Source organism: Erinaceus europaeus, chromosome 10 (genome assembly GCF_950295315.1).
Source record: "Erinaceus europaeus chromosome 10, mEriEur2.1, whole genome shotgun sequence".
Classification (NCBI taxonomy): domain Eukaryota; kingdom Metazoa; phylum Chordata; class Mammalia; order Eulipotyphla; family Erinaceidae; genus Erinaceus; species Erinaceus europaeus.
In genome coordinates this window covers 108306742-108328214 of record NC_080171.1, presented here as the reverse complement: position 1 = coordinate 108328214, position 21473 = coordinate 108306742, and the positions used below count along the sequence as shown (strand labels likewise).

The following is a 21473-nucleotide window of genomic DNA, read 5'->3' as shown; positions in this document are numbered from 1 at the left end:
TTCAGTTGGCTTCTTGCTGCCGCAAGTCCCTTCTGTAATTCAGCCCCTGAAAAATAAAGTTAAAAAGAAAGAAAAAAAAAACCCAAATAATAAAATAAGCAAAATCGTAGTTTTGTAGATCTGGTCCCTAACCTGAAGAGGAACTCCATAATTAAAAAGATGAAAAATAAAATTCCACTTTAAAAAAAAAGTTTTGATGTTAAAAAGAGAAACTATGTAGGAAGTTTAATATCTCTGGCACCAGGATGCACTTCAGAGAAGCTCCTGGTTTTTTTTTTCTCTTCCTGGAAGCAAATCCCTGAGATGTCTTGGTGACACTGTCCATGCAATCAGCGTACAATTTGTTTCGAATGAATGTAACATCAAAGCTTTTATTCATTCTACGTCACGCTATTATTAAATATAACATGATGCGCATCGGTTTGAGGGTTTAAAAGAGTTTTAAACACTTTAAACAAAAGTCTGTGGTTAATTAAATAAGGAGGGGGTCCAAATAAATGAAAATTTAGGAAATTGTCTCTCAAAGAAACTAGTAAACAGTTAAAAATATTCTGTTCCTATTTCACATATGTCACATTAAAGATTCAAATAAAACCGCTTCTGACTCCACGAGATTGCTTTGGTTGTCTGGATTCCACTTTTATAAAATACTGACTCCTTCACGCCAGGACTGCTGGAGTGGGGGATGGGGTCAGAGGGAGGAGGACGGATTTTAAGAAAGGATGGCTTTTTTCAACGCCTTTACTTTCCTCTTTAACTTTCTATTTTGTTTATCTAAATGTGAGGCGTTGTTCCCTACGAGAGCTCAAGTCTTCTCTTTAGTTAGAAAAGAAAAGAGGGGAGGGAAAAAAAATTGGCACACACTGGCGCACTATCCACTACCCTGTCATTATTGGTGCAGGCCTGGGAATTCAAGCCGGACCTCCCAGTATTTGCTGCAGTTTGAGGCCAAGGTGCCTCTGAAAGGATTTTCTTTGAGGAATTTCAGAAATTGTTTAAGCGCTTAAAAAAATATTACATTTCCCCCTAAGTGTCTTTCGCAAAGCAAATGTGTGTGTGCGTGTTTGTGTGTGTGTGTGTGTGTGTGTGTGAGAGAGAGAGAGAGAGAGAGAGAGAGCAAAAGCCGTCTTACAAAAAGAAGACACAGTTGAAAAGAAAGAAATAAGAAAGGAAAGGGGAGGGGGAAAGCATTCCTTAATGGAAGTATTGCATGCGAGAAGGTTGGAGCTCTCGGAGGCTCCCCCCGAAGCCTGGGATGCACACACTGGGGTTGCCTACCTGGGTGGTCTCTCTACTTTGGTGAGCTGTTGCTAAGCAGCTAATAATAGTCATGTTTGCTGAGTAATTTCTGCCCTCTGCTAGCCAATCGCGTCCCAGAAACTCAAGCCATCTGACAGCCCCGGGGGCGGGAGCTCCAGCCTTTTTCTCTTTCGCTCGCTCTCTCCCCTCCACCCCCTCCCCTCCTCCTCTTTCTCCAAATGGAGAGAGTTCTTTTTTTTCTTCTTCCATCTCATCTATTGAATCAAGGAGCTGCTGCGGCCGCTGCCCGCTGCACACACACAGAGCGGAGTCCCCAGGTCCCGGGAGCCAGAGAGGCGCGTTGCACGGGGGCAGAATGGTCCAGCCAGTCGGCAGAGAGCACAAAAAAGCAGAGTCCAGGACCGAGCAGCCAGCGAGAACCCAGCAGCCAGAGCCCGAGCAGCCCGAGCAGCAGTTTCAGGAGCCGCCACCGCCAGCGGCGGCGGCGGCAGCCCCAGCCCGGCAGCGCTGAGACACGCCGGCTGCCCCGGGACCCCGCGGCGGCGGCGGCTCCGCGCCTGTTCTCCGCGGCCACTGCAGCCACACGGGAGGCGCCCGAGGGGCCAGCGAGGCCGGTTGGTGCAGCGGGGAGCTGCCGGCGCTTTCTGCTGTGAAGGGGTCGCGGCGTGGGGCGCGGGGCGGGTAGGGGGAGCTGGGGACCGCGAGGACCGCCGACCGACAGGCTTGCACCGCGGGCCGGCTTTCGCCCTCCCGCGAACTGGATGTGGGCAGCGGCGGCCGCAGAGACCTCGGGACCCCCGCGCAATGTGGCAATGGAAGGCGCAGGGTCTGAGTCCCCGGCAGTGGCCGTGGCTGCAGCGGCAGCGGCGCCCGCCGTGTGAGCAGCAGGAGCGGCAGCAGCGGCAGGTCTGTCAGCCGGAGCCCGAGCCCGAGCAGCCGGCGGCCAGCAGCTTCCTCGCGAGCCGAGCGCCCGGGCGTGCCGGGAGCCCGCAGCGGCCGCAGCAGCGCGCGGGGCCGCCCGGGAAGGCTCGGTTCTCCCGGCGGCGGCGGCAACATGGCCTCGGCTAGGAACGCCGCGGAGTCTCAGGACCCCGGCGGCAGCTGCGGTGGGGCCCCGGGTCGGCCGGCCGGCGGCGGCGGGAGGCGCAGACGGATCGGGGGCTTGCGCCGCATCGCCGCGCCGGACCGGGACTATCTGCACCGGCCCAGCTATTGCGACGCCGCCTTTGCTCTGGAGCAGATTTCCAAGGTGCATTTCAGATTCTCCTCTCCTCCCATTCTTCCTCCCTCTTCCTTCTCAGGGATCACTCTGGGCTTCCCTCCTCTCTAGGGAAAGCTACAGACAAGTGGGGATTGCAAAATTCTAACCCTCCCTTCTGGTCCCGGGAAGAAAAGGCTGTCTGAGGTCCGCTGGGGGTGGAGGTGTGGTGTGGTGTGGTGTGGTGTGGTGTGGTGTGGTGTGGTGTGGTGTGGTGTGGTGTGGTGTGGTGTGGTGTGGGTGTACACGCACCCTCCCGGCGTGCCTTTTCCGGAGCACTGGAAAGCGATCCACCTAAGACCACCTTCTAGGGCAACCACAGTGCAGCAGTAACTCCGAGCTCCCTGCCCAGTAGTTCTCTCCTCTCTTGCCCATGCCCTTAAGTGCAGCCTAAACTCCTGTAATGCTGCCACATTTCTTAACGTCTTGGAGGGGAAGGCGGAGTGGAGAGTGGCGGGAGGGGGGGGGGAAATAAAGGTGGTTTCTTTATTTGGCAACCGCTTTTGCCTTTATTAATTATGAGATCGCTGCAAGCTTGGAGAGTATTCTAGGAAGAATGTAGTTCTCCCACTTCTTGTCCAATTTTTGACCTACCTCTTCTTAGAGTGCGGGGCCAAGGAAAGTTGTAAACAAATTGCCACCTTAAATCCGCTGTGCGGGTCTGCCGTGCAGCCCGGTTCATTGTGTTTACGAGGCTCGCTGAAATGTGTGGAATCCGGGGCAGGCGAGCACCCAGACTGGGGCCCGCCGGGGCCGCATCCACTGCCTGGGGGACACCGCCGTCGGGAGTCTCCTGCACCCCACCAGGACCCCCGCCGGCGCCGGCTTGGGCCTTTCCCATAGGCACTTGGATGCATTTTACGTTTAACCAGAAAGGAAAGGAGAAGAGGGAAAGATCCTTGTGGCTGCCCTCTTCCGATCACAAATAGTGTCGTAAGTTGCAGATGGCTGCCCCACTTCCTAATTCAGCTCACACAGCGTCTCCCAACGCTATGGAAATGCGTCGCGAGCCTGCTGGGGCAGCCGCGCTCACCACGTGGATCTCCACTTGCTAACCTGCCGGGCTGGGAGTCAACATGGGAGCCTTCCTCCAGACGTTGTTCTCAAAGCGCGCTAGTCTCGTAGCTCTCATCTCCGACAGGGTACACCCAAAGGTGTAAAGGCTAGGGTAGGCGCGCTACCTTGCTGGGTTTTTTTCTTAAACGTAGGCTTTCTTCGCAGGGATTGCAGAGCCCCTCCCACTCCGGGTCCAGTGTGACTATCCGAGATGCGTGCTATTTCTCATTTCTGCTTCCTCTTGCAAGGTTTTCAGCACCCCAAAGTACACTCTGGGGTGGCGCGCGTGGGGGCGCCCCAACAGATGCAGAGGTGCCGCTCCCACGCTGCAGCCCAACTTTGATTTATGACTCTCCCCCTACCCTCCAAAAAAATTGTTTTCCCCTGACTCTCCTGGGGCCCAGCCCCTAGGGCATATCCCCCCCCCCGCCCCTGTCGCGGGATCCGCGGGCGGGTGCGCGCAGACGGGCGTGGGCGCGCGGGCCGCGACTCCCCGGCGCTCACTCCTCCCTTCTGCTTCGTCCTCAGGGGAAGGCTACTGGCCGGAAAGCGCCGCTGTGGCTGCGAGCGAAGTTTCAGAGACTCTTATTTAAACTGGGTTGTTACATTCAAAAAAACTGCGGCAAGTTCTTGGTTGTGGGCCTCCTCATATTTGGGGCCTTCGCTGTGGGATTAAAGGCAGCTAATCTCGAGACCAACGTGGAAGAGCTGTGGGTGGAAGGTAAGAGACCCAGCGCCCGCCGCTGCGCCCCGCCGCCCCCCAACCTCACACCCCCCTCCTGCGGGCTCCCTTCCCCTCCTTTCCCGTGGATGAAGATATTTCCACCATACACCTAGAGCCCTTCGGCAGAGAGCGGACCCCCCCCTTCCCCACCCCTGCCTGCACCAGGGGGAATTGTTTATTGTTTGGGCGTCTGGCCGGGAGCCAGGCCGGCCCGACAAAGGCCGCGCTGTAATCTAGTCGGGGCGCGGCGCGGTGCTAGGTGTTGGGGGCGAGAGCGGCGGGCCCGGCCGGCTGGGGCGCGCGGCCCCTCCGTAGGATGGACCACTCTGCTCGGCCGGGGGGCCCTGGGGGTCTGCCACCGCCGCCGCACCCCTCTGCCGCGCCCGCCGCCGCAGCCTGGGGAATGCCTCCGCGTCTTTGGCTCTTCTCCCCCGCTCCCTTCCTTCCCCCACCCCCACCCACGGCGTCCAAAGAAAGAGGAGGTGGGGGGTAGAGGAAGGCCACCCCTCCGCCTGCAGGGAGTGTGCGCGCCCCCGGCGGCGGCCGCCGCGCTTGGGAAGGCGGGGGGGGGGGGGGGGGGGCGGGTGCAGCGCAGGCGTGCGGAGGCGGCGGCGTGTGTGGTCCTGTTTTTGGACAACTTTCAACTCGCGGGGAAAAAACATTTGTCTCAAGGTACAAAAAGAAAAGGGGGGTGTGGAAAGATGGAGTTGAAATAAAAAAAAAAGCAGCAAAAGTAAAGCACAGATTGGAAATGATGTTTGTAAAGTAGATTAATGTTTCTTCGCGGGTAGGGGGATTCTTAAATAGAATTATTCTGGGGAGAAGGCTGCTTTCATAAGCAGAAAGAATTTTTTTTAACGTGGGTTTGAAGGGAGAGGCCACAGGAGCTCTCCAAAGGGTTCTGCTAGTCTTTTTATCTACATTCCCCATTTTAGGGGTCTTTGATGACGCCTGTTTCTGAGCATTATAGACTTAAAATAACTCCTTTACCCTGCCACCAAAATGCAAACATTTTACATCCAAGTTTTGGGGGGGTTTTTGTTTGTTTGTTTTTGCTGTTTACGTTGCTTGATTTTTAAACCATTTATTTGAGAAGTAACTACTACCATGCCCTTTGGAAATATTTTAACCCTTAGCTAGTGCCCTTGGCATATCCTAATAAAAGTATGGTGAGGATCCAGGTAATTGTGTGGATATTTCCAACCAAAGTATCTGGAGCATTCCTAGTGAGAGCTGCTTACGAGAATTTGGCGGCCTAGGCATTAATAGGCATAATTGTTTCAGTTGACCCTTTCCAGAGTGCGAGGAAAGCTAACCTTGGAGAATATTTTGTTGACTTTGCTTTGTTGAAGATGTAACTTGCAGTGTTTTGCAAGCATCAGTCTTTAGTGGAAAACTGACAATTAAAAATAACAGTAAAATAATTAAGACCACAAGACATTCTTGTCCTAAGTAGCTTGGTGATTCATTTGAGTGCTCTTTTGGATTTACTCCATGGAGAAATTTACCTCAGTACAGGACTTTGTCAGGAGTAGGTATTTTATTGAGCATCTACCATATTGCTAACAGCATACCGAGCATGTGTGGCATCCATAGACACCAGCAAGCACGAATTAATGCATTTAAACTACTGGAGTTGAATAGAATTGCACCAGATTTGAGATCATTTGGTGGTGGGGGGTGGTGCTGTGAAAGTTAAATGAAGGGGAATTTTTTTTTTCTCTCCCTGCAGGTAGGCAAATTACAAGGGCATGGAGGAGGGAGAGCCTTCAATCTTTAGGGTGGAAAGCTGGTCAGCCAAAGGCCTGAGATGATTGGGCATATGCTCCATCCCAAGTAGTGAGAGTAGGATGCAACTATATACTGGACAGAGGGCTGGGGTTTGGAAATAGCTTGACTAACTAGACTGACTGGGAGCTACCAGACACATTTTTCTTATTTGTTTGTTTTAAATGACAGACCAGAGCACTGCTCAGCTCTGGCTTATGGTGGTGTCTGGGATTGAACCTGGGATCTTCTAGGGCTTCTAGGCCTTTTGCATAACTATTATGCAGTCTCGCAGGCTTCATACATTCTAAGAGCAAATGAACAGAATTGCCCCATCCTCCCAGTTTTGTCCATATGTTCACTTTCTGTTACTTGATCCAACAAATTTGCTGGATGTCCATAATGATAACAAAAGATGCTTTTTGCTCTTTTGAGTAATAATTTTAAAGGTTTGAAAAGAAACAGTACATTTTATTTATTACTGTTAATTATTTTTACCAGAACACTGTTAAACTTTGGCTTCTGGTAGTACTAGGGTTTGAACCTGGAAACACTAGTGCCTCTGGCATGAAAGGCTTCCTTGTAACCCACTTTACTATCTCCCTAGTCTGTGCTTTATTTTCTTAACTTGCTTATTTCTAGAAGCAACTATGTTTCTGCATTGCACAACTCCTTTCAAGTCCTGGAAGGCAGAGAAAGTGTTTCGTGGCAGACTAGCTGGGGCCCAACCGTGTGACACAGCTAAGGCAGTACTTTTACCTACTTTTGACCACTCAGCCATTTCCCCATTCTGTTTTCGCTGTTCTCAGTGTGCCTCTCTGGTTCTTCAGCCCACTGTTATTTCCTCAGCACTGTTACTTATTCAGCAATGAACCATTTTTCACATATTATCACAGTTATACAACTCAAAGAAATGACTATTTTTGGTCTTATGACAGCTTATATAATGTTTTTATATACAACAGATAAGTTATTGTCCCATTTTTCAGATGAAGAGGCCATGTCTCTACCTTTATGTCTATCTTACCTATTAATGATTTAGGTTACCTTGGTCTCTTGTTACCATGACTTTGATTTTGTCATTCATTCATTCATCCATTCATTCATCCATTCATTCAATGCTGGATTCTCCCCACTAGTAGAAGCTGCAGATTCATAAATTCAGACAAACCCAACCAGAGAGGCACTAGCTAAATTTAAAATTCAAAGTAGAGGGGCCAGGCAGTGGCCTACCTGGTAAAGCTCAAGGACCCAGATTCAAACCCCTAGGTCCCCATCTGCAGGGGGGAAGTTTTATGAATGATGAAGCATTTCTCTCTGTCTCTATTAATTAAAAGAGGAGGGAGGGGAACTGCTCCTGAGAGTGGATTTGTTGTGCAGACACCAAGCCCTAGCAATAAATCAATGAATGTGGTGGTAATAAATCAAGCAAGTAAATAAATAAAGTTAGCATTTTTAGAAAAACTTCTAGTGGAGATCATGAATTGTGTCTTCTTTTCCTATATTTAAAGCAGTAACAACTCAAGCATCTAGATTACTTTTGCACTTCTTAGTCTTCAATATATTCCTTACCAAGATTAACAAAGATATTTGCTATATGGTGTTTTCCTTACAGAAACAGTTTAAGTGCAATATATATTCACAGGTAAGCTTGCTACACTAAATACACCAGATGAATCAAAGGTGATTATTTTCCTAGTCAAATGTGTCAAAAGAGAGGAAAACATAGTTGTGTTTTTTTAAATATTTATTTATTTCCCTTTTGTTCTCTTGTTTTTTATTGCTGTAGTTATTGATGTCATCATTGTTGGATAGGACAGAGAGAACTGGAGAGAGATGGGGAAGACAGAGAGGGGAAGAGAAAGATAGACACCTGCAGACCTGCTTCACCGCCTGTGAAGCAACTCCTCTGCAGGTGGAGATCCGGGGGCTCAAACCGGGATCCTTAATGCCAGTCATTGTGCTTTGCGCCACATGCACTTAACCCGCTGAACTACCGCCTGACTCTCCAGCATACAGTTTTAAGGGAAGAAAAATGCTGTGGCACAGTTCAGAAAAATACTTTTGTGATTAAAATGTGGTATGAGATATAATACACATACAGAGGTAGCTAAAAAATGGTGTTATAAATATAAAAATGTTTATATTTAATGCAACCAGTAAAGTAAAAGGGCCTGCTTGATAGGCTTTATCTTTGATTTAGTTTTCATGTTTTATGTAATATTCTGAGGAAATGTAGCCTTATAAAGACTTTTTTTAAATTTTTTTTTTTTTGCCTCCAGGGTTATCTCTGGAACTTAGTGCCTGCACTACAAATCCACTGCTCCTGACAGCCATTTTATCCATTTTATTGGCTAGGACAGAGAGAAATTGAGAGAGGAGGGAAGATAGAGAGGGGGAGATAAAAATAGACACTTGCAGGCCTGCTTCTCACTTGTGAAGTGCCCCACTCCCCGCAGGTGGGGAACTGGGGGCTTGAACCAGGATCCTTGCTCGGGTCTTTGCACTTTGCACTATGTGTGCCACTGCCCAAATCCCTATAAAGACAAATTTGAATAGATTAGGGGGGACCAGGTGGTGGTGCACCTGGTTGAGCGCACATTACAGTGCACAAGGACCCAGGTTCAAATCTCTGGTCCCCCACCTGCAGGGGGAAAGCTTTGAGTGGTGAAGCCAGGGCTGCAGGTATCTCTGTCTCTTTCCTTCTCTATCTCCCTGCCTCTCTCATTTCTCTCTGTCTCCACCCAATAAAAAATAAACCAATATTTAAAAAAAATTAAAAAGTAGATTAGCCACAGTGTGAAAATGGATATAAACTAATAAGAAAGACGATCTTGTTTGATAGTACTAGGTATGAAACTTGCTAGAGGGAGTCAGGCACGTTAAGCGCACGTGGCACAAAGTGCAAGGACCTGCGTAAGGATCCAGGTTTGAGCTCCTGGTTCCCCACCTGCAGGGAGGTCAATTCACAGGTGATGAAGCAGTTCTGCAAGTGTCTATCTTTCTCTCCCCCTCTCTGTCTTCCCCTCCTCTCTCCATTTCTCTCTGTCCTATCCAACAATGAAGACAGACAATAATAATAACTACAACAATAAAACAACAAGGGCAACAAAAAGGGAATAAATAAATAAATATTTAAAAAAACTCGCTAGAATGTTTATATGATTGTCTCTTAAAAATCTGTCAAGTGTACGTGAGATACCAGCATATAGGTCTTGCAAGTCAAAAATAATAAGTGTAAAATTTGCTTGTGAATGGCATTGTGAGGTAGACAAATGCTGTGAAATGTTAGAGTGAACATTTGTCATGGTAGCAGGTCAGGAAGAGATTAATACAAAAAAAAAAAGTTGGTTTTTTTTTCATCCAGTACATGTTCTCAGTGCCTGCTCTGGGCCAAAGATGCTACAAGATACCAGGAAATGTTAGTGGAAGTTACACTCTTCCTCCCCTCAGGAGATCTCTATTCCATAGATTCTCCAACTGTGGCATTTGGCAGGAATCCTTCCATGACAGCTCCTACAGCCCCCACCCAGGACACATCACCTGAACCAGGAATGGGGACTGGGATGCCTTTGTTGAAGGAACAGCACAGGGCAAGACTCACGATAGAAGCATGTCTGGTGTTTCTCTTTGGTTTGATCTAGGAAGCCTTGACACTTCGGAAGATTTGGCCCTCAAGGTAACAGAAAGGGAATTGCGCGTTAGATATTCTTTGCCTGTCTCGTGATGTGTAATAGCGTATTTGGCCTCTGCCCTCCCTGGCCCTAGAGTGCCTCTCAGCATTTCCTGCCACAGAAAGGGAATACTTTATTATTTTTTTATTATTTATTTATTTATTTATTCCCTTTGTTGCCCTTGTTTTATTGTTGTAGTTATTGATGTTGTCATTGTTAGATAGGACAGAGAGAACTGGAGAGAAGAGGGGAAGATGGGGTGGGGGCTGGGAGGGAGAGAAAGATAGACACCTAAAGACCTGCTTCACTACTTGTGAAGTGACTCCTCTGCAGGTGGGGAACCGGGGGCTTGAACCGGGATCTTTACGCCAGTCCTTGGCGTTTTGTGCCACCTGTGCTTAACGGAAATACTTTATTTTTAAATTGTGCCCCTTTCTCTGTGGGTTTTCCTTATTCTCCTGCATTTGTTTATTTGCTAATAATGAGAAAAATGAGAGTCAGAGCATCATTCTGGCATCCACCACCTGGCCCCTGTAAGGATTTTTTTTTTCCTCCCAAAGCTCCAGCTCCTGGCCTCTGTTACTTAAAAAGGTAACAACCTTAAAATGAACCTTTATTGCCTTGGTCTTTGGAAGTCAAACTCAACAAGGGGGAGGACACTAGTAGTGACTTTAATTATTTTTTTTAAAAGAGTTCAAATTAAAAATAAGTGCAGAGGCAGGTGGTGGCACACCTGGTTAAGTGCACACGTTCCAGTGTGCAAGGACCCAGGTTCAAGCCCCTGGTCCCCAGCTCCAAGGGGAAAGCTTCACAAGTGGTGAAGTAGGGCTGTAGGTGTCTGTCTCTTTCCCTCTTATCTTTCCCTCCCCTCTCAATGTCTCTGTCTCTACCCAATAATAAATAAAAATATTATAAATAAATAAAACTTGTGTGAGTACAAATGTTCCCAGATTTGTACTTTGTTAGCATTATGCCTTCAGTGTTCCTGGCTAGATGTAGGCAGGTTTTTTTTTTTTTTTTTTTTTCAGTTATCTTTATTTGTTTATTGGATAGAGACAGCCAGAAATTGAGAGAGAAGGAAGAGAGGGTGGGGGTATAATACAATGTTTATGCAAAGATACTTTCATGCCTGAGGCTCTCAAGTCCCAGGTTCATTCCCCCACACTGCCATAAGCCAGAGCTGAATAGTAATAAATAAATAAATAAATAAACAGAGAGACACTTGCAGCCCTATTTTCCCACTTGTCAAGCTTTCCCCCCTGCAGGTAGGGACTGGAGGCTCGAACCTGGGTTCTTGCACATGATAACCTGTGCACTCAGCCAGTTGCGCCACCACTTGGCTGCACAGGTGTTAAAATAAGTGAGTTTCATTCTTTTGTTTTAGAGCTAGGCTTCTCACTTTTAGCATTTTTGACATCCTGGTTGGCTGGATATTTCTCTGGGGACTGTCAAGTGCATTGTAGGATGTTCAGTGGCATCCCTGACCTCCAACCACTAGATGCCAGTAGCTCCCTCCCAGTTGAGACAATTTAAAAATAATGTTTCTAGTCATTGCTTAATGAGTGTGTTGGCAGGGTGATGGGGCAAAATCACCCACACTGAGAACCAGTGGTTCAGATAATAGATTCTGATGGGAAGATTCATACTATGCAGATGGCAACTTTTTAATTAATTAATTAATTAATCAATTAATTTTTTGCCTCCAGGGTTATCATTGGGGTTCAGTGACTGCACTACAAATCCTCTGCTCCTGGAGGCCATTTTTTCCCATTTTTGTTGCCCTTTTTGTTTTTATTGTTGTCATTGCTGTTGTTGTTGTTTTTGGATAGGACAGAGATAAATAGAGGAAGGAGGGGGAGACAGAGGGAGAGAGGAAGACAGACACCTGCAGCCCTGCTTCACATCTTGTGAAGTGACCCCCTGCAGGTGGGGAGTCAGGGGCTCGAACCAGGATCCTTATGCTGTCCATGCACTTTGCGCCATTTGCACTTAACCCACTGTGCTACCACCCCTCCTTTTTTTTTTTTTAAATAATAATAATGGAGTTGTGACTGCAAATGGATTGCCATAGTGGTGGGTTGGTGGTGGTGGGGTGAACATGGCTAGAGCATTGGACTAGGAGGCATGCGGTCTGGACTTTAGTCCCCAGCTTTACATGTACAAGAGGCCTTGGAAGGAAGAAAAAGCTTTATATTCTAACATACATGTAAACATGGTTTTATATTTCATAAAATCAACGTTGTAGAAAGGCCTTACTGACTTTCAAACATGGAAGGCAGACTTTTTTTTTTTTTTAATGTCTGTCACTGTAAAAGGCAATAGAAGACATCACGGGGCTTTGTTCGTATTAAGATAACAGTTCTTTATTTTGTTAGCTCTTTGGTGGTCTCATTTTCTCCAGATGTTCATAGATCACTTTTCCCCCAGGTATCTTTACAGAGCAGAACCCACGGGGTGGTGAGGTACTGAGGCATGTCAGGTCAGAAGCACCATCAGTGTGATCTCTTGACTGGTTTTCCCTCTGGGCTGCATTTGGGGTGCCTTTGACAAGGGACAGGGAAACAGAATGAATCAAGTGCAGCTCCTTTCTGTTTCTTGGTCCGCCATCTACTTTTAAAAATGAGGAATAGGTTTAGTAAATAGAAGCAGTTGTAGTATTTCTTTCATATTTAGGGGAAAAGTGATTGACAAATTAGCACCCAACAGTTAACTGATTTGAAAATAACAGTCACAGGTGCCCTGTCCTTAGGCAGTCAGCCCTTCCACCCCCACCTCTCCCCACACACAGCTCTTTGTGGCCTGCCACTCTTGACCCTTTGACAAATTTAAAAGCAAGGTTGGGTGATGGGGTATTTCAGATACATACAACACTGCTAGGAGGCTCCATAAGATGACAGCTTCCAGATGTATGAACTGCCGGATCCATTTGTTTGGATTATGCACCACAGCTGATGGTGAGATTAACGCTGGCTGGACAAGCTATAGGAGATTTGTCTGGTTTCCACAATGCCATGTTTATATTTCCTTGGGATTTCTCCTTTAAAGCTGACCTCCCTGTGACCCCTGGAACTCTGTCCATTGGGGCTGAGCTGTAACATGTCTGGCCTTCTCTATGGTGGGGGCAGGAATAGAGTCAGTTCTGCAGGGAAGGAACTCTTATCTGTGTGCTTTTTGGCCTCCCTCCCTCCACTTTTGTCCAGATTTGACCCCTGAAGGGGACAGTGTATTTTGCTGGGGGCAACATGTGTGTTTGATGTAAATAATCACTATACTGTTTCATTGTAATACTGTCATCTCCTGTATCCCTCACTGGCTTCCAGAACTTCCTTCACCTCTCTTTTCCATCTCTCTCTCACCCTTCCCTCTATCCATCTACTTTTTTTTTTTAACTCCCCTGAGCATGGGCTCTCCATGGATCTCTGGAATTTCTAGTTTGAAATCTGAAGTGGCAGTAAATCTGGCTAATCACAAACTGACAGGGGAGAGTTAGAAAATGATTATTTCAAATCAGTTGTGGGAGGTGCTAGATGCAGAGTTCTCCTGTTGGCATCCATAAGGCTTCCTGTGTGGGTGGGGGTTCCTAGACCTGACTCTGAGGCATCTGCAGTAGACGTGCTTTCCGTGTCTGAAGAGTCACAGTGTTTCTGTGAACTCTTGAAATGACTTTAGACTCTGTTGACAAGTGGAGTATGAAATAAGTTTTGGTATCTCCTATACTGAAATATATTTAACTATGAAAGAATTGACCCCTGTATAGAGCTTTTCTGAGATGGAAAGTGAAACACAAACCAGGGCAGTCCAAGCCTGGCTCTCCCTGGCTGGAATTCCCACCAAGGCCAAAAGATCTGAATAGAAATGGGAGAGGACAGATTTTCATATCCAAATTTTTAAAAAATATATTTATTTATTTATTATTGGATAGAGATAGAGAGAAATTGAGAGGAGTAGGCAAGCTAGAGAGGGAGAGGAAGACAGAGACACCTGCAGCCCTGCTTCACCACTTGTGAAGCTTTCCCCCTACAGGCAGGGACCAGGGGCTTGAACCTGGGACCTGGTGCACTGTAATGTGTGTGCTTAACCAGGTGCACCACCACCTGGCCCCCATATCCAAATTTTGACTGGCTTCATAACATTAGATGGTTTATTTGCATAAGAGGTCAGGGCTTTCATGAAGGCATATATGGCAGTTCTGAAGAAAGAAGCTTTTGGGGGTTTTTCTCAGTGGAAACTTTAACTACACAGATATGGTCAGGGTCATTAAAATAGAAACACTTTTTAAAATTTTTCTTTTCTTTTTTCTTTCTATTTATTTATTGTTGGATAGATACAGAGAAAATTGAGAAGCGAAGAGTAGATAGAGAAGGGGAGAGACACCTGCAGCCCTGCTTCACCACTTGGGAAGCTTTCCCCCTGCAAGTGGGGACCAGGAGCTTGAACCTGCATCCTTGTGCACTGTAACGTGAGTGCTTAACCAGGTGCCCTATCACCTGGCCCCTCAGAAGTACTTTTATTACTTGGTGTTTGTTTCCACATTCTAGAATTGGATGCCCTATTGATTGTACCTCTTAGATTCTTCTCTTAAATTGGATGAAGGGCTGCTGCTTCTTATTTTTTTCTTCTATGTAAATACTGTTTTTATTATCGGAAAGAAGCAATCCCAAGGTGATCATACTGTCACTGTGGCAGTAACCCTGCTGCTGCCCTGTCCATCTCAGCCAAAATTCTGTGGCCACAGAGATAATCCACACAAATTCATCAGGGCTGCTGCTTTTTTTTTTTTCACCCCATATTATCTCTATTTTTCTGCACTTGTTTTTTCAATTTGGCAGATGTAATTAGCCTTCCAAAATAACACAATGCTTAGGTTGAGGGACTGCCAAGACCATTGTAATTTCCAGGAGTTTGATGAAAAGAAAGATACATTCTGAGCTTAGTCCCTTAAAGACTGAGTATTTTGTTATGTTCGAGGTTTAGAACATAGGTGAAAAACAACAATATATGATTATATATTGTTAGTGCAGTCAGGTACCTGATGATGAATGACAAGGTCAATGTTGGAAAGATTTATAATGGTAAAGCAGGACCGTGTTTTCTGCCTCTGAAACCCATGTGTGAGTTGACCCAAATAGCTTGCATGGCATGTGAGTCCCTAAACACCACTAGTTAGGATGAGACTGGTAGAAAGAAGAAGCTAGCACAGACTTTATTTATGAGACTGGTAGAAAGAAGAACCTATAGCACAGACTTTATTCTTGTTAAAATAGCTGAGAAGAAACTGTAGACTTCCCCCCAGTTTATCAACCAAGATACTGTTTAGGTATTAAACATATACAAAAATATGCAAACAAATAAATTGGGAGTGGACTTTTAAGTCAGTTCACATGATTTCCTCCCCCCATTTTGATCATTGCTTAAAGGCTTCTGGCCCCTAGCTCAGGAATCCTGCCCCAAAATGCCAGATGTATTACACAGTCAAGTACTGCAATGTAAACACTGCTCTGTGCCATGAGGCAGGGTGGTCCATTTCCTGTTTGAGACTAGTGAAAGATGGGGAAGGAAAGAGAGGGATAAGCCTCTGTCTGCAGTAAGCACAGTAGTGGGCTTGTCATTTGTTTTTTGGCTGTACAGTCAAGATTTGGAACTACAAAATCTCAGATGAACTAATACTTTGAGCTGGCAAAGAAAAGCACTTGAATTGGGGTGCCAAGGAGAGCAAGATGTGGCTTGGATACTGTCACTTCATTGGGTCAGATATGTTTGTAGAATGCTGAACACCATGGGAGCCAGGGGCATATGGGAATAAAGCTATTGTCTTAGTGGCATCTTAAAATTATTGTGAGCATCACCCTTTATATATGTTGTAAGCCAAATTGAAGGGTGAGGGGAGCAAAGCAAGGGGAGAGGTGGTTCACTTCTTTCACAACCCCTTCTTATGTCTGAGAAAGTCTACTGGGTTTGGGTACCTTCTATGTGAAAGGATGGCTGAACCATCATCACAAAATTGCTCTGGTGTTTGGTGGGGATTGGGGGGAGGTTACTGTGGATGGTAGATAGCTCAAGATAAGCTTGCAAAAATAAGTAGCCTTCCAGTTTGTTCCCTGTTTCTAAATTTAAGCTCCTCATTTGGAAATAAGAAAGTAAATAGGCATTTTGGGGCCACCCTCTGGAGCTGTCTTTTGCCACTGCTGCAGGCAGTTAGTTCAAGGCAATTTGAAGGTCTGGGTGTTATCTGTGCATCCACATGACCTAATACAAAGCAAGTCTTAGACTGATTCACTTCAGGATTTTTGTTTATTTTTTCCTTTGCATTGTCCAAACCTCACTGCTCTCAGAGGGTGGTGGGGGGCCAGGAGACTTATTACAGCACTAAATCTTCCCACCTTTACCCCACTCCCCAGATACTCCATGTGGTAAGCCAGGGGTATGAACCTGGGTTAAACACATGGCAGGGCAGGTTCCCTACCAGGTTAACTATCATGCTGCCTCTCCTCCCCCCTTCAGTGTTTTTAATGTAAAGGCATCTTGTGAGTTAATGGGTTTTAAGCTTAAATTTGTGGAATGATTTAAACAGTCTGCATTATTTCAGCTTAAGAAATCCATTCTGAGGGAGCCGGGTGGTAGCACAGCGGGTTAAGCGCAGGTGGCGCAAAGCACAAGGACCGGCGCAGGTATCCGGGTTCAAGCCCCCGGCTCCCCACCTGCAGGGGAGTCGCTTCACAGGCGGTGAAGCAGGTCTGCAGGTGTCTGTCTTTCTCTCCCGCTCTCTGTCTTCCCCTCCTCTCTCCATTTCTCTCTGCCCTATCCAACAACGACGACATCAATAACTACAACAATAAAACAACAAGGGCAACAAAAGAGAATAAATAAATATTAAAAAAAAAGAAATCCATTCTGTGGTGTGGTCCTAGAAAATGGCTTTTTTTTTTTTTTTTTTTTTTTAGAAATAGTGATGATACCACAGATATTTTGAGATTAAGGGATATGTAGGCTTCTTTATTCTCCCTCCCTCACCCCCCCCCCCCACACATTCCCTTACTTGCTTTGCCCTTTGGTGGAAAAAGGAAAAAACTTCACCAAATAGATGCAAATATTGCACAGTGTCTTTTTAAATAGAGGCTATCTGAAAGAAGGTAACTTTTTTTTCCCCCCTAGCTGCCTTGGAAATTTTAAATTCTTCTTACCTGTCTTCTCCCCTGCCCATGTCCACAGGTTGTTGTAATAAATAAAAAATGACAAATGGTGATACCATCATTTGAGCCCACAGGATTCAGAGAAAAAAAAATACACATTTTATATCTGACTGAATTGCAAACAAAGCCTGCAATCTGAGAGAATTGGGATTAAAGCTAAATATCTATTAACTGCTCTTTCTAGAGATTTGGGGAATGGGATGACCCTTTTTTTTTCTTTTTCTTTTTTTTAATAGGCTACAGTTTCACATGGCTCCCAAAAGAAATCTCTCTCTCTTTTTGTTTCCCACACCAATTGATTTATCATTTTGCTTGCAAGCAGATCCAGAATGTTAGGGCAAGAACACACTCACTTTTTTCTCGTAACTTTTTTGTTGCGGACCGAAACCAGTTGACTTGAATAAATTTTTCTGAGGCCTGAATGTAGCCAGCAACGTGGAAAAATCTTGCCATTCAGGGCCGTCTGAATGTACATTTCAGCCACACAGTAAGCTGCATTGGTAGGCACTGGACTGCTAAATACAACCATTTTTCGCTGCAGCGAGTTAGACAGGTGATTAGCATAATTAGCACTGAGCAGCTATACATATGGTAATGCTGAGTGTGTAAATGCCAGCTGCGGTGTAAAATTTATGTCAGGGGTCGGCAGGGCTGTGCGAAAGTATTGTGTTCCAGCTGCAGGTCAGGGCCGCCAAAGCTTACCTCCTTTTCTCTTGTTGGTGAATACGCCAAACAGAAGAGAAAGACAGAAATATAACAGATACGGCTTTGATGGAACAGCCCAGTTCTGTGCAAGAGACACTGTTCTGTAAAACACATACAGTTGTGCACACACACTCACACACACATATGCAGAAAGCATTTTACTTTTCTCTGTTTACTTCATACGGAGTCTGTATGAGTAGTGACCAGGATGAGACTTTGGGAAGGTAAACGGGCCAAATGATTTCCCCAGAGGACAAGTTTCAGTGACTGCCTTTCAAAAGACTTGTGCTTCTCCTCACCTTACTCTTAGTCTCACCCCCACTCCCATTGCCTCCATCCCTCCTACCCACATTTTCCCCCCATGTCATTAAAGGGGAGTATCCTACTGGATTGTCCTTTAGAAGAATGGGAATTGACGTATCTCGAGGTGTTTGTTGGCTTACTTTAAACATAATCAAAGGTTCTAAGAGTGAGGCACTTCCCAAATTGCTTGACTGGTTTTAGCAAGGGCTAGAAGTTTCTTTGTGTTTTCTAGGGCAGCTGTGCTTACCACCACTATCGAACCCATTAGATTTCTTTATCAATAAGAAAAGAGTCAGTAGGTTTCTTGTTTGAAAGGATGGTCCTGAATGGCTCATGCCCTTGAAAAATGCACCATGGGGGGAATTTATTGCTATGACGCGTTCATGTGTTTTGTGTTCAAAGCATTTTTCCCCCTGCCCTCCTCCCCTATTTTTTGGTTGGTCGCTATAAGAAGTGGTGGTGACAGGATATAGTTCACACCATGCTGACCTGGTGATGAAACTTCCTCAGGGCACCAGGGGGTCCTTATGCATCAGTCTAGTAATCCAGTTAATCCTGATGGCGACAAAATCGTGAAAGTGGCCCCCAGTGATGGGCATCTCCCTGTACAGATGCAGAAGAAAGTATGAATGCTGGAGAGAACCAGGGCCAGCAAGTGGTGCTCCACAGAGGCCAGAGCCTGCCTGTGAGGGCGGGGGCTTGCCTTGTCTTCTGCCTTCAGCGTGTTCATTTCAGAGACCAGTGAGTGTGAGGCGTGGCCGAATAATGACAGGAAGACTGTTGGGAACTGAGAGGTGATGTCAGCCCCATAGGAGCTAGGAGAAGAGAGCTGAGGGTAATGTTATACAACAGGCTGAATGCTGTGATGGCCACTGCCTGCAAACACAGGGATTTTGTTCTTACTGCTTTGCTTTTGGTTTGCTTGTTTGTTTGTTTGTTTGTTTAGATTTCTTTCGTTGTCCTTGTCACTGGGGTTTCTCTGCTCCAAACCAACCTTTTTTTTTTCAGGGTAAGAAACAGAGAAGGAAAAACTATCACAGCGCTGAAGTTTCCTCAGTGTTGTGTGGGTCATGCTTATGAGAAAGTAGGTGTCCGATCCAAGTGAGCTGTCTTGGCAGCCCTCTGTTGTTTTTTTGGGTTTTTTGTTTGTTTGTTTTAATGAAGACTTCAGCAGTCCTTCTTTAAGAACTTTGATCTGGATAACTAGCCATACACATGGTTTTGGGTGAAGTGGGTTTTTTCTTCCAGGTCTCACCTTACCACTCTTGGAGGGCCCTTTTTGCTCCCTTCTTCACAGGGGGGAAAAAAGTAAGTAAAGGACTTGGGGTTGCATCTGTCTGCTTGTGGCATTAAGGTGAAGTCTTGGGAGAACCCAGGGTAACTCCCAGCCAGGAAAGTATGAAGGAAAAGATAGAGGACATTGCTACTCTGCTTTGTCCTGCTGGATGGAAACCAGGAATATTCTGGGTCTGTAGGCTAGGACTTTACTTGGCCTGTCTTTGGTGGGGTTAACTAATGTCTTCCTTGGTCATCACAACAAATGACCACCGAATACTGGATCTCCCAACAGTTGCATTGTTATCTTGTAAGCTGGTGGCCAAGTACGAAGTATCAGGTAGAAGGAATCTGGTTAGCAGCAGGTTCAGTGCTAACAGAGCAGTGGGCTGACCTGATTGTTTCTGACAGGATAAGTGGGTAGCTTCAGGGACAGCCATTCAGAGGAAACAGCTCAGGCAGTAACAGATGGCACCACAAACAGCTGGTGTGGGGGCTTGTAGCAGACTCATGCTCTGAGCCCGTTACTACCTCTCCAGAGCCCTGCACCTTCCCCAGGGAGGGGTAGGGATGAATCCTACTCTGACCTTTATTTTTTGTGGTTTTCATCTTACTAGACTCACTTCACGAAGGCAGATTATCTTTGGACAATCTGACTCCAGCATTTTCCCATGACAGTACCCAAAGGTACCATCCCACAATGAGAAAAACAGCCCAGAAGCTTAAGCAGGAATTGGCTAGTCATGAATAAAAGAGAACCATGAGTTTTGAGCCAATTTACTCAATTTCAGCCCAAATTACTAAGTCTTCATTATTATTTTATTTTTTAGTTTATACAACATGTTGAAGTTAATTTTGCAGTGACACCATTTTTAGGCATTTGTAGTTCTTCACTTTTGCAATAATCACAACATTGAAGGAAGGACCTGAAACAACTAGAAGGAATGAAAACCCTCTCTTGAGGCTATTAGATGATTCACGGGATTAATCAAATGCAAATGCTACGCTTGCATATACACACACTTCATTTTCCTAATTGGACTCTGAGTGGGTACTTTTCAGGCTGAAAGGGTCATTTGTTTTGACTGATTGACTTTTGCAGGCTTTGGGGGGAGAATTAATATCTTATACAGATGACTGCCTGTTCCCAAGGCTGTATTGAGGCTGCTCATTTGTTCATCTGACACACTGAATGTGTATCCTATGCCTGGGTGCATCGAGGTGAGTAGACAGCAAACACCGCCTCTCTGAAAGGGACCAGAATTTATTGGGAAAGAAACTTCCATTCTTGCAGGATCATCTTTATGTGAATCACAATAAATTTCTGCTAGAGCTTTTTGCATGAATACTGTAGATGTTTATTATGCTCTGTGTGCAAGGCTGTGCTGAGGACCCAAAGCATAGGAGACGGTTACAAGAGCAGTGGCCCCTGGGTGAAGTTGTTTCCTGACTCTGGAAAATCATCCTTAATTTTGACTTGGAAGAAAGGACCAGCAGACCTCAGTGAAAGATTTCTCAGACATTTTGTTTGTGTGTTTTTTTGGCTTTTTTTTTTTTTTTTTTTTTCTCTTACTCTTGTTTCTCTTTCTCAAAGCTCAGGTTTAAGCTTGTCTTATTCCTGGAGAAAAAGAGAGCAGAATCTGGAGGTGAAAAGACTCAGGATTGCTTGGCATCTCTGCTGCCCCCTTAAAACCAAGCTTTTCAGGGGCCTGAAAGAAATTGGGGTCTGTTCACATATCTTATGGGAAAAGCTAGATCTCTTTAGTAGCATTGAAAAATAAGAGAGACAGGAGTTGGGCAGTAGCACAGCGGGTTAAGCGCACATGGAGCAAAGTGCAAGGACTGGCGTATAAGGATCCCGGTTCAAGCACCCAGCTCCCCACCTGCAGGGGAGGTACTTCACAGGCAGTGAAGCAGGTGTCTATCTCGTCCCCTCTCTGCCTTCCCCTCCTCTCTCGATTTCTGTCTGTCCTATCCAACAACGACGACATCAATTACAACAACAGTAAAAAACAAAAAGGTCAACAAAAGGGGAACATAAATAAATAAATGTCTTTTTAAAAAAGGGAAGCAAGACTGGCAAAACAGCTTAGTGGTAGAGCACAGGACTTGCATGTGTGCTTGATTCCTGGCACTGCACATGCCAGAGCTAAACTGAGCTCAGGCTTTTCTCTTAATAGTCCTGCCTACTCTCATAAAAAGCACAAGTGCATACATCATACCTAACAAACACTAAAAGAATGAAGAGGCATTGTTGTTAT

General features: G+C 45.8%; 1 protein-coding gene across 2 annotated transcripts in view; it reads left to right on the top strand.

Annotated features, from left to right (window-relative positions):
• PTCH1 (patched 1) overlaps positions 1-21473 on the top strand; it is a 77059-nt gene that overhangs the window by 6256 nt on the left and 49330 nt on the right. Inside the window, exons 1-2 of one of the 2 annotated variants that reach the window (XM_007539873.3) lie at positions 1396-2509; positions 4103-4295. In XM_007539873.3, the coding sequence (XP_007539935.1) occupies positions 2315-2509; positions 4103-4295 (388 nt within the window). In that variant the 5' untranslated portion in view covers positions 1396-2314. Of the gene's footprint in view, positions 1-1395; positions 2510-4102; positions 4296-21473 lie in introns of those variants that run through there. The other variant, XM_060200475.1, reaches the window with a different exon arrangement.